This window comes from Leuciscus leuciscus (genome assembly GCF_965113295.1).
Source record: "Leuciscus leuciscus genome assembly, chromosome: 19".
Classification (NCBI taxonomy): Eukaryota; Metazoa; Chordata; class Actinopteri; order Cypriniformes; family Leuciscidae; genus Leuciscus; species Leuciscus leuciscus.
Window position 1 is genome coordinate 8,944,141 of NC_138743.1, and position 14,848 is coordinate 8,958,988.

Consider the following 14,848-nt stretch of genomic DNA (forward strand, 5'->3'; position numbering starts at 1 on the left):
TAATTCCTACAACGGGAAATATAGACATACAAGAATAGCCTACTTTATTGACCCCATGGGGAACCTTAAGTGCAAGGACAACAGCCACATCAGAAGTATAAAATTAACCTCTAACACAGAAAAAAACAATTACAAGACAGACCGCAGAATAAATTAGCATTACAAAAACACCACAAATAAGAAACGCGTTTTTTGCCATTGCTGTTGGGAAATTAAGCGATTGTCTTGTGAATATTTATGTAACGGCCTACCCGATTGGCTTGGCGAATGAAAACGCTTACTGTGTGAATGTTAATTAGATTAAGCAGGAATATTGGCGTGACCTCATTAATATTCATGAGCGACCTCTTCGAAATTCACCACCACCCCATGACCTCTCTCAGGTGGTTTGTTCCTAACCTTTAACACCTGAGAGGTGTCTGCAGGCGGGGCGGTGACACTGGCACAGGTATGGCAGACCTTAGCACGACCTGGGAGTGTGAGTTGCTGGAGCAATTCTCCTGTCTGACTGCCGCCACAGAGGAAGAGCTCCATCTGAATGCCTCAGATATTACCTCGGAAAGCAGCGACAACACAACGGGCTTATTGCATTTAAGTGATGAAGTTCTCCTGGTTATATTGAGGAACTTGGACCCAGTGTCGCTGCTGAGGCTCGGCGGCACGTGCAGTTTATTGTTCCGAGTTTGTTCGTGCAACTCTCTGTGGACCACACACTTCCAGGTACAATTTGCATAGAAATTGATATTTGATTGATTTATCACAGTAAGTCGATTTTCTTTTTAATTAATCAATTCACCCTTTATGCATGGTATATTCCAGTAGGTGGCGAATAGTCAGTGTGTTTATATAAGTGATAATTGAATCATGCATACAACATTGAGTCAACCGTTTGAAAACAGAAATAGTACCCATACTCAGAATTTGTCCTCTGCATTTAACCCATCCAAGCTACAGTGCACACACATTAGGAGCAGTGAGTAGTACACACACACACACACACACACACACACACACACACACACACGCAGTAGGTAGCAATTCATTGCGGGGCCTTGGGAGCGATTGGGGATTAGTTGCCTTGCTTCCTACAGTGACCTTTGGGTTACAAGTCCGATTCTCTAACCATTAGGCCACAAACTACCCCTTTGCGGTCTTCTGTGGTTTGATTTTAATGTTTTTTTTTTTTTTTTTTTTTTTTGGTACGGTACAAAATGGGTCTAAACTATATAGATGCCTTTTATGGTAATCATTGTATCCAGTGCACCTTGTATTTCTGAAATCTAATAATTTGATTCAAACAATTGTATAACGTTTTGTAGTGTTTTACAACAACATTACTCCAATTTTCATTTCTTCATGAAGTCTGTCTGCAAAGATATCACCAATGGTTATTTTTGACCGTACACAATCCACATTCAGCTTAATAGCAATAAAACATATACTATTACATACAAGAACATATTATTATTATTATCTAAAATAAAAAATCCGTTTTATTCCCATTACATTAATAATGTAATTTTTGGGGGTTATCTTATTTTTGTTTGTTATCCGCAGTCTTCGTAAATGAATGCAGCAGGTGTGGGCTAATCCTCTCCAAAATGTTTCTCCACAGGATTCGTTTGGGGTCAGTCTGTCATATACCCGCGCCAGGTGTCCCGTAACGGCCAAAACCGCCTTCCGCTTGGTTTTTATGTGGCGATCCCTCTTCAGAAACATCCACTGTAACCGTGCGTTTCAGGAGAAGCTCTTCGTGGAGATCCCACTCGCGCCGCACAAGTACTGGGTCCAGTGGCTCGTGCTGGAGGAAATGGTCCCGTTGCCCTCAGTGAGGCTTCCCTGCAGTGATGTGGAGAAACTGTGGGGCATCACCACAGAATTGTTCCAGGACAAACTCCAAGGTGGTCATATTCTCAGCTGTCACCTGAGGTTTCCATGCTTAATTCAAAGCTTAACATGCTGATTTATCTTTCTCTTTACCAGAGAAAACTGAAGATTGTGACACCCTCAAGTTTGAATGGAGGGAGTTGTATCATCTTGCACTGAAGCATCATGGTAGTGTCTCACTGGTCTTCCAGCATGTTCTCAGCCAACACCAAAACAAGGGTGAGATATTTGCATCCCATTTAATGAAACATGAAAACAACAATTTTTATGTAACGAGTCGTAAAAGTAGCACCAAAATCCTTGTCTAGGTCTTATTTTTAAAGTGGGGTCTGGGGCCACCAGGAGTGCTAAGGTGCCAGTGCAAATGTTCAGAGAAAGTGTAAAACATCTATAAAAATAAATGTTAGATAAATAAAATTAAACAGACAAATTTGATACAAGTAATGAGTATGAAAAAATAAAATGTTGTAATTAAATAGAAACGAAATATTTTCCAAATAATATTTTGATTTGATTCATGTTTTAATAGTTTTTCAAAGTATAAACCGTCTTCGACAGTAGTCAACATTTGAAGTGGATCAGAGATGCTCCCTTTTAGGGAACAGGTTGTGATTGGATGTAAAAACCTGTCTACTTGCATGGTCTTCAGGACACTTAATGGCCAAATAAAAAGTGCAATAACCAACGTTGTGTAAATTGGCATTAATATTGCTGAAGAAATATAGTAAAATATGCAATATATGACCTTATATTAATGCTCTGAGTGCTGGAGTGGATCCATTCAACTAGAATTTCCGCAGTGCATTTAGCAAATTGATGGTTGGCTCATGATGGCGCCTATACTGTATTGCCGTCTTACCCAAAAGAACATGAGGGTGCCTGGGTACAGTCGTTGACCTTTTATGTCTTTGCTATATGTTTCCTCTCTCCTACTAAAAGTAATGGGATTTCTGAAGAAAGATGAAGTAATCTCTTTTTTTTTGCACTGGTGGATCACTTCAAACTGCTGTGATGGACCCTTGATCAGAGAGTTGGAGTGAGACACTGAGTGATGTTCCTGGTGAAGGACTGTGACTCATAGTTCACCCTCACCTGCTATTTCCTGTATCTTTTAATACACTAGTATCTGAAAGGCCAATGTTCTATAGCTGTTAGCTTTGAACAGGATGTTGTGAATCCTGGTCAGTGTTGATCTAAAGGTCTTTCAAACTTCCACCAGTAAGTTTGGAGTTCCTTCTGTAAGGTTGCAGAAAGGTGTAATTGTGCAGACTTTATAATAATATATAGATATGCATTCATAAGTAGTGTTTCTGTTACTTGACTAGCTTTTTAATTGGCACTATTGTTGTCATTGACGCCCATATCTTGTACTGGTTTTAGAGCATCTAGAGCTGGAGTCCATGTATCATCAATACGTCCAGTGTAGGTTCCAGTGGCTCTTCACATACTGGTTGTTTCGTCAGCCGACTCCGTACAACAAGCAGCTGCGCTCCATTTTCCTGCAGTGGAAGAAGCACAGCAAGAGAAAGGTGGCCACCTGGGGTGAAACACTGTGTGACGTGAGGTACCTGGCCTCCCTGCACCCCATCACCAAAGACTACTGGAGAGGCCGATTGGCCCGGGGAAATGAGAGCCAGGGTGAGTTACTATATATATATATATGTATGTATGTGTGTATATATATGTAAAATTTTAATAGCATATATTTTGTGTATTTCACTTGTTCTTGTGTATAGATTTATTTAATAGCATGTATTTATTGTAGCTTTTGTATTAAGTGTATTTCAATTTTATTGTTTTTTATAATTTAATAGCATGTATTTATTATTGTTTATAGATTTATTTATTAGCATGTATTTGTTACTATTAATAGAATGCAATTTATTTATAGCTTTATTTAATAGCATTTTTTCTTTTTTAATCCTCTGATGCTCCTCGCGTGGTGGTCAAATGTTCTTTTTCAAAAATGAATGAATGTACTATATTTTAGATCGATAAAGTTTTTTTAAATTTAATATTTGTATTTTAAGGGGATTTTATGATGGCAAATTATATTTATGCAGTAGTTATAATCCATTTATTCATTTTCCAACTTAAACTATTATAAATGTTGAATGCTTTGGAGCACAAACTTAAGTTTGGTCTCTTTTAAAAGACACATGGCAGATTATTGCTGAAGTGAGAAGTTTAAAAAAAGTAAACTTAAATTGCAATTCTATAAAAAAAATTACGAAAAGTGCACAAAAATATAACATTTTTATATGAAATATATATTTTCCAGAACCTGTTTTACTCTAAAACTGTGATAGTCAAAGTAATAAATCTAAACAAGTTATCTCAAATTTGAGGTTGATTAAAAAAAATGAGCTTTCAGTAAGATTTTATTTGGGCGCAGTATCGAACGCTTCCATAAGATGAAATTATTTCAATGCGGTCATTTTTGACCATGGCGCACAGGTGTTTTTTATTTTTATTTTCAGGGACCATTTACCTTTTTGAATCATGTCAAATTTTTTTCACATAGCGAGTTTTGTACCATTCTTAAAAAAACTAAACGTAATTTTTTTTCCTGAAAAACACCAGAGAGTTAAATAAATGAAACTATCAGCCAGTCATTTGTAAAACTGTTTTCCTACCTTAGTAATGGCATATATTGGTCAACCTCTGGTGGAGAATTGGCTAGATCTTTAAACCTTTGAGGAGTCAAGCGACCTGCTGCATTAGCTCATGTTTTCTGTTCTCTGTTGGTCTCATGTGGCGCTCTCTCTTGAGGAACTATGCCTATACCAGTCCTTTGGCAGGAAAAGAGTCTGTAGATCAAATGTTACTGCTCCAGTCTCTTCGGATATCATCTCATGTTCTGACTGTACTTGTTTCTTTCCATCAGGGATTCAGACTGTTGGAAACTACTTCTCCATGTGCAAGTCTCTCATGGCCTGGATCTTGAGCCGCGACTGGGGCCGACTGAAGCGAAGAAAGGTACGTCTATAGAACACATGCAGGAGGCTGAACAATATTTTTTTTTTTTTCTTTGACATGAAGTCCTCTCTCCCTGGTGTGCATTGTGAGGTTTGAATAAATTTGACAAGCTGTCTTTCCAGGGACTAACTTTTCTTCACACATGATTGTCCCCGTTCTATTCCAACTGATATCTCTCTTCCCCATCTTAAAAATGGCAAATAAGCTCCTCAGAGGACGTGATCTTAAATATTCCAGCAGTGCTCATCCTCTGCATTTCATTAGCCAGCGAGAATGATTTCACAGGTCACGGCGTGAGCAGACGCTCTTATCTAATGGCTGCCTAAATTGATTATAGACGTATCGGTGCATGTCTCAGTCAATTACATTGCATGTCTGAGCATACAAATTCTTACAGTATTATACACTGTTTTATAACACGTGACCATTCAAGGACAAGGAAAGGATCAGATAGACATTAAATTTGAATTTTATTTTTACAAATAGAGGTTAACTGCACATTATCACGGTACAAACAAAATCCCTATTCAAATCTTATTTTAATTTATTCAATTTGTTTATTCTTTTGTTGTACTTGAATATGCAAATGTAGGCCTGTTCCCTTATGCATGCACAAGGTCAGTTAGAATGTTGCACCTGTCATTGGCAGGTTTATGAAGACACCCTGGAGGGTGTATATCTTCTGCTGAGGCGGGACATGCAGGAGACGCTCATTGAGCACGAGCACTTCTGGCAGGTGGCCAAAGTCCAGATGACCCGTGTCTGTGCACTGGAGGAGACGGCCGCAAATTATGTCAACTGGAAAATGATTGAGACACTCCCCTACTACAAGTCAGTCTTGCTCGAGTCTGCGCTCATGCCTGCGCACTCGCCTTCTCTCTTGAGAATACAGAATACAGAATTAGAATTGCAATGTTAATAGGAACGTTTTTTTTGCCTTATACTGACAGCAGGTATTTCCTTGAATCCTATTCTATTTGTTTTGATGTTTAGATGAGAAAAAATGTAAATGAAAAAATTAAATAAGCTAACTTTTTTCAATGTATATAATTTATGTATATATTTATATATTACTAAAAAAATATTTATACATAAAATAAGCTAACATTTATTTTAGGTAAAGCAAACTTTCATTTAAACTTTGTGTTTAGATTAAAAATAAGCTAAAAATAAACTTGATCTAAAATAAAGCTAACGTAAGTTTCTTATTCAATTAAAAATAATTGATATTATATAATTTTTATTTCATAAAGTAAGTTTATTTAAAATTAAATAAGCTAACTTAAGCCATTTACACCACTGTTTTCAGCTAAAAACAGAAAATGTTTTATTATTTTTGGCCGTTCATTTACACGACATCTGCGTTTTTGGGGCCTGAAATTACAAACTTTTGAAAGCGTGTTTCAAAGTGCAAGTTTTTGAAAACTGTACCATGGTAGTCTCTGTGTAAACTACAAAAATGTGAATTTGTTGAAACTGATGTAATGCGCATGTTTTATGTGGTCAGTCTGTAGGCGCGCAGTGTTTCATTTTTAGTCGTTTTTGCGGATCCATGTGAACAGGGATTGTTTTAACAGCATTGTCGTCTGTTAGCAAAACTTTTCATAAATGCAAAGGAAAAACATTTTTGTTCTTATTACATCGTTCCCATTGATCACTCTTGGCTGTAAAGTGTTGCTGTCACTCCAATTGCTGTTTCCACTAAAAACTAGTGGTGAAGGCATTGAGCTTTACCAGTGGTTGGCTTTCAGACTGGGCTTTGAAGCTTAGAGAGTGCACTGAGAGGAGATGGCAGCTTCAAAAAAATACCCTGCAGTGACTTATGGGCAGTCAGTCGATGACATCTTTGAAGTGTATGGCGACTGATCTCAAAAAGCATGGACTGAACTCACAGCATTAGAGGAAACCAAGAACAGTGTTGTGAAGAGTTAAGTGGGATCATGTTCCTTGAGGGCGATCATCTTACGTAAGTAGATGTGAGTGGTAAAGTGCTCACTTGAAGAAAAGAGATGTCTGAATGTTATGGTGCTTTTTAGCCATGCAGTGATACTGATACTGGCTGATTAAATATTTTCATTCCATGATGCTTAACTTATAAAAATCTTTTATTTAATTTTTATTTTGAATTTTGTGCAAATAAAATGTTCTAGTTTTGTAGTTGAGCACTTCTCGGCTCTCTAATCTCTCCATCTAATTGGTCATTAGCATACAAACCATCAGTGCTGGTTTTAAATGTAACTAATAATCCACATTTGAAGAAGTATACTGAGTTTTCTTAAGCGTTTTTCATCCGGGGTGTTTTGTTTGAAGCTGAAACAGTCATTATACAGAAGGAAATCTCAAGAGACGGTGAAGATGAATGCCTTGTTTTTCAGAAGTGCTTGGAAAAATTACTTTCCCCGCAAAAGCTTTTACATTTGTTTTTGGTTTTTAATTCTCTTTGTGGCTTATTAATAAAGGTTGTCTTATTCCCCAAGCTAATGAAAAAACAAATAATTAGTCTTTGTCTATTGCCTTGGTAATGGTTTTCCAGCTCATGCGTGTAAATGTTCTTTTCTTTTTTCTCTTCTTTAAGGCTGTATCTGGTGTCTGGTAATTCCGTGTACCTGGATCATGTGCAAGGTTTCTTGCGTAGAAAGGGGATAATCCGGGATTGGATTTACCTGGAGGAGAACGTCTGGGCTAGACAGTTGCTTCCTGAATCGCTCTACACATTGCTGGAATTTGACACCAAGATATCTCAAGGTGGGTTCAACTGACCTAAAACGACCCTTTCCGTTTAAATCATTGGCTCTCACTCAGGGGCCGGGGGCCTCAAACTTCCAAGGGGGCCTCAAGATGACTTAATAATTTAAAACGAAGACCAATCAAACACTAAAATAGGCTAAAAATCAAGATGTATAAATACATTTAAATAAATAAATTAAAAACCAATCTCTCCATTATAAAAAAAAAACCCAAATAATCTTTCTAGTTATGCAAAACTCAATCAGGTATAAATTTAGTGTGGTGGTGGGGGGCCTTCAAATATTGTTGTAGAGATGACAATGGTGGTCTTGAAGTCTAAAAAGTTGAGATCCACTGATCTAAATGACTACAGGGCGACTGGAGCTAGAGCTGCAAGATTATCAAACACCCACACGATCTCATTCCTAAATGTCAACGTTTCTCCCATGTCTATTGAACCTTTGACAAAATTACATTCAAATATGAGTTTGTGCTGCCGGTGACCCAGAGAACGCAGTTATGTACAGGTATGAAACTGTCTATTCAACCACACAGTACGTCTGTGATCATTTGAATATTTGTAACACAGAAATAACGATACTGAGAAGTTTATAGTTCGGATATAAACAGTCTATACGGAAGCGATCAAAATGGAGTAAATCACCTTTTGAAAGTAACTTGTGCTTCAAATAAAGATTGTATCAGTTACATCGTTACACCTGTAGGTGGCGACATGTGACTGTTAAATGTATTTGCCATTGAATCATTCAAGAGATTCTTTCAAAAACACTGATTCACCAAGCAATGAAACAAGTGAGGTATTTGTCATGTAATTTACTAGAGGTTCTGGCAATGTCAATTCACTGTCATTTTATTTAGTTGTCTGTTCAGAATCGTGATCTATTTGAAAGGAAGTTGTGATTTCTCAATTTATCCAGAATTGTGCAGCTCTAACTGAAGCCATCCATTCATGATACAGTAACAGATTTATCCCCCATTTTAAATGACTAAGCCTGGTCGATGCTTTTGGGTCTTCTGAGACCCCAAGTCTCGTCTTTGCTGCCCTTAGTGTATTTATTTGCTCCTCGTCTCTACTTAACATTAGCTGATGCGGTCTTTCTCAGCGCTGCTCGCTAAGTTGCTTCAGCAGATTTGAAGTGTTTGTGTTAATCCTCAGTCCTCTGTGAGCGGTCGAGACCACACAAAGTTCATGACATTTTCATTAGCAGGATCTTTCGTTTCAAAGCATCTTATAGGAATGTGTTTTTGTAAGTGCCTGTTTAGTACTTCTCAAATAGAAGGATAAGCTTCTCTGGATGATGATTAGCAAATATTGTAATCATGCAAGCCCTAAATGCAGTTATGAGGGTTGGATTAACCGTGTTTAAAGTCACCATGAAATCAATAGTTTTTTTTCTGTAATGTGGCAGTATTACTTTTTTTTATATATATTTTTTATTCATGTGCCCTCGTAATTTAATCAAAATAACTTGCATCGACTTCTGACGCATTTACTGGCAGTACGGGGCAACCTAGTCACTCGCATGACATCACAGCAATAGCAAACCACAACAGTCCATTCAATTCCTGATAGACACAATCAAGTCCCGCCCTTTTTCTTTTTTTTTCTCGAGAAGCTGTTACACTCAGATGTAAGTCACGATAGGGAAGAAAAGACTATCACAATTTCCATTCATGCTGACTTTACTTTCAGTATGTTGTATTGCTTTATTGTTAAAGGAGCCGTATGTAAGATTGTGGCCAAAACTGGTACTGCAATCACTTTCAAATTACTGTAGAGCGGTGTATCCCCTCCCCCTCCCCCTGACTCGAGGTTGCCAGGTAGGCTGCAGGATCCAGCACAAATGTTTGTAGCTGCAGCTGTGGTAACTAGAGCAGAGCTGGCAACCCCGATGCCGAAACACTACTGACTTCGTGATTGGTAGATAGGTGGAGGGTGGAGCTTCAGGCCAAAACACAACATGACAACATCAACATCAGTTGAGGGCTGCAACTTCACTTTTTAAATGACAATATCCTGGCCGGACTACTGTTATCAGTGATATAAGTATTTGAAATGAACATGATTTCTTAATGTCTAGTGACCTATCAGGGCCATTTTATGATTAATTGAAATACATTTCTTACATACAGCTCCTTTAAAGTAAAACTACAAAACATTTGTTAAATCAAATGGATTAAAAACAAATGAACAAACTCTTGTTCATTATTGTATAAACCTTAGAACACACACCACATTTGATTTGACAAGAACGCTACAATTGCAAACGTCACAAGTGCTCTGTTGATTCAGGAAGTGTACTAGAGGAAGCATAGTAAGGATTCAGCCTGCTTTAATTCCCCTCCTCCTGTCTGAGAGCGATCCATCAGTGGTGTGACGTAAGAATGCTGTGAAATTTGATTAGGATTTATGAGGGAGCCGTTCCATCCCTCCGTGACCCATCGGCATGAGGAATGATGCTCAGTTTATTTGCAGGCTCAGTCTCAAGGCAATTTGTCTTGTTTACCATCTTAAAAATAGTTGATACAGATTCTTCTTGGTCCTTTCAAATCTATTGGACTATAGATTTTTGCAGTCTAATCTTCAATGAGGTGTGAGATGCATTAAGGTTTGTTTGTAGAGCTCTAGATAAGTGGATGTCTACAATGGCCAAGATTGACGCATATCGAACAGCCAATTTATTGAACACTACTATTAAATGAAAGGAAATGACTTGCACAATGTTAAATCGACTGAATTGTTAAGACATAAACAACAACTTTGTCAATGGATAATGCTTAATAACATTGGTAGCACTTTATTTTATAGTAATGTTCTCCATGTACATACTATGTACTTATTACCCAGCTATTGTAATTACTATAATAACTAGGTGCTAACCCTGAACCTACCCCTAAAACTAAACCATGTGGTTACCTTATATTACCCAGTATTTTCTCACGTACAGTGAGTGCACACACTGTAAAATAGTGTAATTAATAAAAAAAATAACGGTAGCACTTTTAGTCCTGTTTCCCATGCACATACTAATTACTTATTATAGTAATTACAACTGGGTAATAACCCTGTAGTTATTGTAACCCTTAACCCATGTAGTTAACTTATTACCCAGTACTTTTTAACATGTGTACACATACTGTAAAATAAAGTGCAACCAAGTTTCTTTTAAAAATGTATACTGTATAATACAAATAAATCTTTTACCTAATTCATTCAATAGAATAATCTTTTTTTTATTTTTTTTTTTTACATTTACCATCAAATAGTATTGTGTACATGAGGGTCCTTGCTGTCGTTTCTGGATTGTCCACTAAAGTGTTTGGTTGATGATGGCCTTCATGTCTGTGTTTGAACAGAGAGTTTACACGGGGACTCTGCGGTGTCCCAGCTGAGTCGACTGATGTGGCTGTACCTGAACTCGGGTCAGGAGCTCTATCTGGAGGCGCTGCAGGGAATGGTGCTGCAGTGCGCTCGGCTCTGTCTCGATCATCTCGGCACGCTTCAAGCGTAGACCTGATACAGACCCAAACATTTTAACTTTTTTTTAACTGACTTTTTTAACTGACTTTTTTATAACATGGCTACTCTAAGAAGATTGTATTTAAATATTTTTTTTTTCTTTTTTTTTTTTTTTTGGTGAAGTTTAACTTCATGCTTTAGTGCACAGACCCATTCATTCTCAATTTATGTCTGAGTAAATGTAGTGCACATGCAACGTTAGTTGTTTTTATTCTTGTATTGGTTTTAGCATTCCAAGTGATCACTAGTCTCCTTTCGAGATGCTTTTTAATGTTACTATCATGTGCATTTTTACTTGTTAATCTTGTCATGATAGACTGCTGGTTAGTTTGCTGACCTTGACTCAAGGTTGCTGACTTATTAAAGCACCTTTACACCACACACTTCAAAGTCTGATTGTTTTTTTTTTTCTTCTTTTGTTAATATAAAAAAAAGTACAGCGCATATAGTTTTGAAAAATGTCTAGTTGAAAAACAGCCTTGCCATATGTCAAATTAAGTGAATGGCAGTGACCTTTTTATACCTTTCTTTAATTTTTTCCATTAATTTACCTTAAAGGAGAACTCCGGTCAATTTTAACATTGAGCTCATTTTTTTTGTAAATTTGGAGTGCTGTCAGTACAGAGAACGACAAAAATCGGTGTTGCCTACACCGTGTTATCCTCTTTTTAAAATTTGCACCCTGTTGACTTCAATGGGGCAAGTTTTAAACCTGCTTTTAGCCTCTTAACATCCTTGATGTGTCATTACAAGTGCCCAGCCATTGTGAACGATTCCTTCAGAGTGAACACGGTGAATCTGACTGCAGTAGATGTGAAAGATATGAATAAAAATGAAGTTAATTCAGCCAGCGCACATACCTGTATTCTCTTCCTGTTTTCGGTCGAAGTCCACAGTATTCTCTTCCTGTTTTCGGTCGAAGTCCACAGTAGTCGATTGTTGAGTTCACGCGCATAGGTTTAGTATCTATGATCACGCGTGTGAACTCGACAATCGACTACTGTGGACTTCGACCGAAAACAGTCGTAAATACAGGTATGTGCGCTGGCTGAATTAACTTAATTTTTATTCATATCTTTCACATCTACTGCAGTCAGATTCACCGTGTTCACTCTGAAGGAATCACTCACAATGGCTGTGCACTTGTAATGACACCTCAAGGATGTTAAGAGGCTAAAAGCAGATTTAAAACTTGCCCCATTGAAGTCAACAGGGTGCAAATTTTAAAAAGAGGATAACACGGTGTAGGCAACACCGATTTTTTTTGTCGTTGTTCTCTGTACTGACAGCACTCCAAATTTACAAAAAAATTAGCTCAATGTTAAAATTGACCGGAGTTCTCCTTTAATTGAAAATGTTGATCACTATGCCATAATCTGTGGTGGCCAGTCACAGCACCTGAAATATATACGCTTTCCCTTATAGATTTGTTTAAAAATGCACTTACAGTACTTTGGCTCTTTCAATAGTTGAGGTGTCCACTTGCGTTTAATAAAATGTCTACATCAGTGGTTCCCAGTCCTAAAACTAGCACTAGTTTTTGTTAATACAATTAAGTTGGTATGAGCCAACAGTTATTCAATAATAAATAACAGTCAAAATAGTGGCATTTTGGGGTTATGGAAACAACAGTGACCATGTTGAATACGCAATACTTACATGAACTTACTAAAACACATGGGCACTGATCCTGATGATTAGAATAAACATGCAACCTGGGGCCTGTTTCAGAAAGGAGGTTCAACCAACTCTTGAGTTAAAACTTGAACTCTGAGTTGACTTACCCTGAGATGGGGGTTACAGAACAGCTGAAATTAGTTAGTTCAATCAACTTGTTGACCTATTCTGAGTTAAGCGCGTGCACCACATCTATAAAAAGCCATTATCAATGGAGCACAGATATTATAAGTCACCATGGCAACAGCGCCAGACAAAAAGAGGTCTTCATATTTCTCACCAGTACGAACATTATTACTGTAATTTTACAGTATTAGAACATTAATACTGTAATTTAATTAAAGGGATTACTCTTAATTATTCTGTAATTTAAAGTAAAATCTGATGTAATTGCATTAGACTATAGAACAATTCTGCATATTTAACATACATTTTTAAAAGCTATATTTTTAATGTAACCTTCTCCCTCTACACACTTTGGTCAATTCAAGAATAATTCATGCAATTGTATATTGTTTATTTGAAAGCATTAAAACTGCAGTTTCTTGTCTCTCCTTGTATTGTTCAAATGGTTGAGGTTGATATGGGATTTAGTAATAAGTAGACCAATGCTTTCTAAAGATAGTCATTATTACAATAATCTAATTACATTGTTGAAGATGTCATTTGTAGTTAGTAATATAAGTAACTTACCCAACTGTTATAATATCAGAGGTGAAACTGGAAGAACAGTATGTTATGCAACCTAATTAAAATTTTCATGTAGGGGCAATCCTGCAGGCATTAAAAGAACATGGCAGCAGCTGAAAATTAAATATAAAAACATAATTCAAATCAAGTAAGGCTTGAGCATATCATGGGTGTAGGCTACCTGACTTTACATTTGACATATTAAATAACTAAATAGCATCCAATGTCTAGCAGCGCAGCAGCATTTTTGGCTGAGGGAATTCCTGGAGGGACTTAATCAGAGCCAATCACTCCTGAAGATCCAAGGGCCTTCATAAAATGTAGAGGTTTACATGTGTGTTATTTTTTATATAGGCTATTTTAGAGGCCTACAGAGGTAATATGTGTCTACACATCAAACAATCTACACATTATTTCACATTTTTATGTGGAGTAGCCTATAGAATCTAAGATTAAATCTAAGTATAAATGGGTAGTCTTATCTCTCCCCCAGAGTGTGGAAGAACAGCAGGAGGACGGTCCATCAGCTTCTGGTGCACACACGAACACAGTTCAGTGATTTCCAGTAAATGCCAGTGTTTAATTCTGTAGAATTTGTTTAGAACTACATTATGTAACTCTAATCTACTACTGTATTTTCAGTTGCCAGTTAAGGAGTTATATAGACTTCATCTAGTAAAGCAGTAAAAATAGCAATATTTTATTTATTAATAAAAGATTAATTTTATTAATAAAAATGTACTGAAAGAATGAATGAGGTGTTTAAACACCGCTTCCTCATTAAAAAAGGGGAGGAGACCGAAAGAAACTCTGGGTTTACCAAAGAAAACCTGCTCCTGACCAGGTTAGGTTCACAGAGTAAGTTACCATGGTAACTGACTCTGAGTATAAGTTACCTCTCTTTTAGAAACGGGCTTGACTTACTCTGCTTTCTCAGGTTTGACATACCTCCCATTCTGAAACAGAAAACCCAGAGTTTCCCTCATTTCAGGGTTAACATACTCAGAGTTTTCACTTAACCTCCTTTCTGAAACAGGCCCCAGCATGCAAATCCTTCCCAGCAAACACACGGCATACCAGATACTTTATTTTATTTGGTGATTCACTTTTATTTCATGACTTACTGATTTAAAATGTAACTACGATGTTGCAGGCTGGTAAATGATAGTTAAGTGATATACAGCATGCGCCTCTGAGCACAGTGTAATGTCTGACAGGACAGGAAAGTTCACTTTTCTAAGATGAGACTTTTTATTTCGTAAAATAACGTTAGAATGAGACTGGCATCCAGCCTGACAGCATCTTATCTGACCGCAGATACTGAATCAGGACAAGGCGTTTATCTCA

The 14,848-nt window shown here is 37.2% G+C and overlaps 1 protein-coding gene across 1 annotated transcript; it reads left to right on the forward strand.

The window, feature by feature from the left end:
- Positions 1–443: 443 nt before the first annotated feature.
- Positions 444–11,526, forward strand: LOC309482447 (uncharacterized protein). Its single transcript, XM_082147790.1, has 8 exons — positions 444–720; positions 1,616–1,901; positions 1,984–2,106; positions 3,268–3,525; positions 4,775–4,866; positions 5,516–5,697; positions 7,442–7,611; positions 10,972–11,526. The coding sequence occupies exons 1-8, from the start codon at positions 451–453 to the stop codon at positions 11,124–11,126; spliced, it is 1,536 nt and encodes a 511-aa protein (XP_082003916.1). The 5' UTR covers positions 444–450; the 3' UTR covers positions 11,127–11,526.
- Positions 11,527–14,848: the final 3,322 nt, after the last annotated feature.

Coding starts and splice junctions, on each gene's coding strand:
- LOC309482447 (XM_082147790.1), top strand. CDS start 451: ATGGCAGACCTTAGCACGACCTGGGAGTGTGAGTTGCTGGAGCAATTC. Junction 1,902..1,983: donor GTTCCAGGACAAACTCCAAG/GTGGTCATATTC, acceptor TCTCTTTACCAG/AGAAAACTGAAGATTGTGAC. Junction 7,612..10,971: donor TGACACCAAGATATCTCAAG/GTGGGTTCAACT, acceptor GTGTTTGAACAG/AGAGTTTACACGGGGACTCT.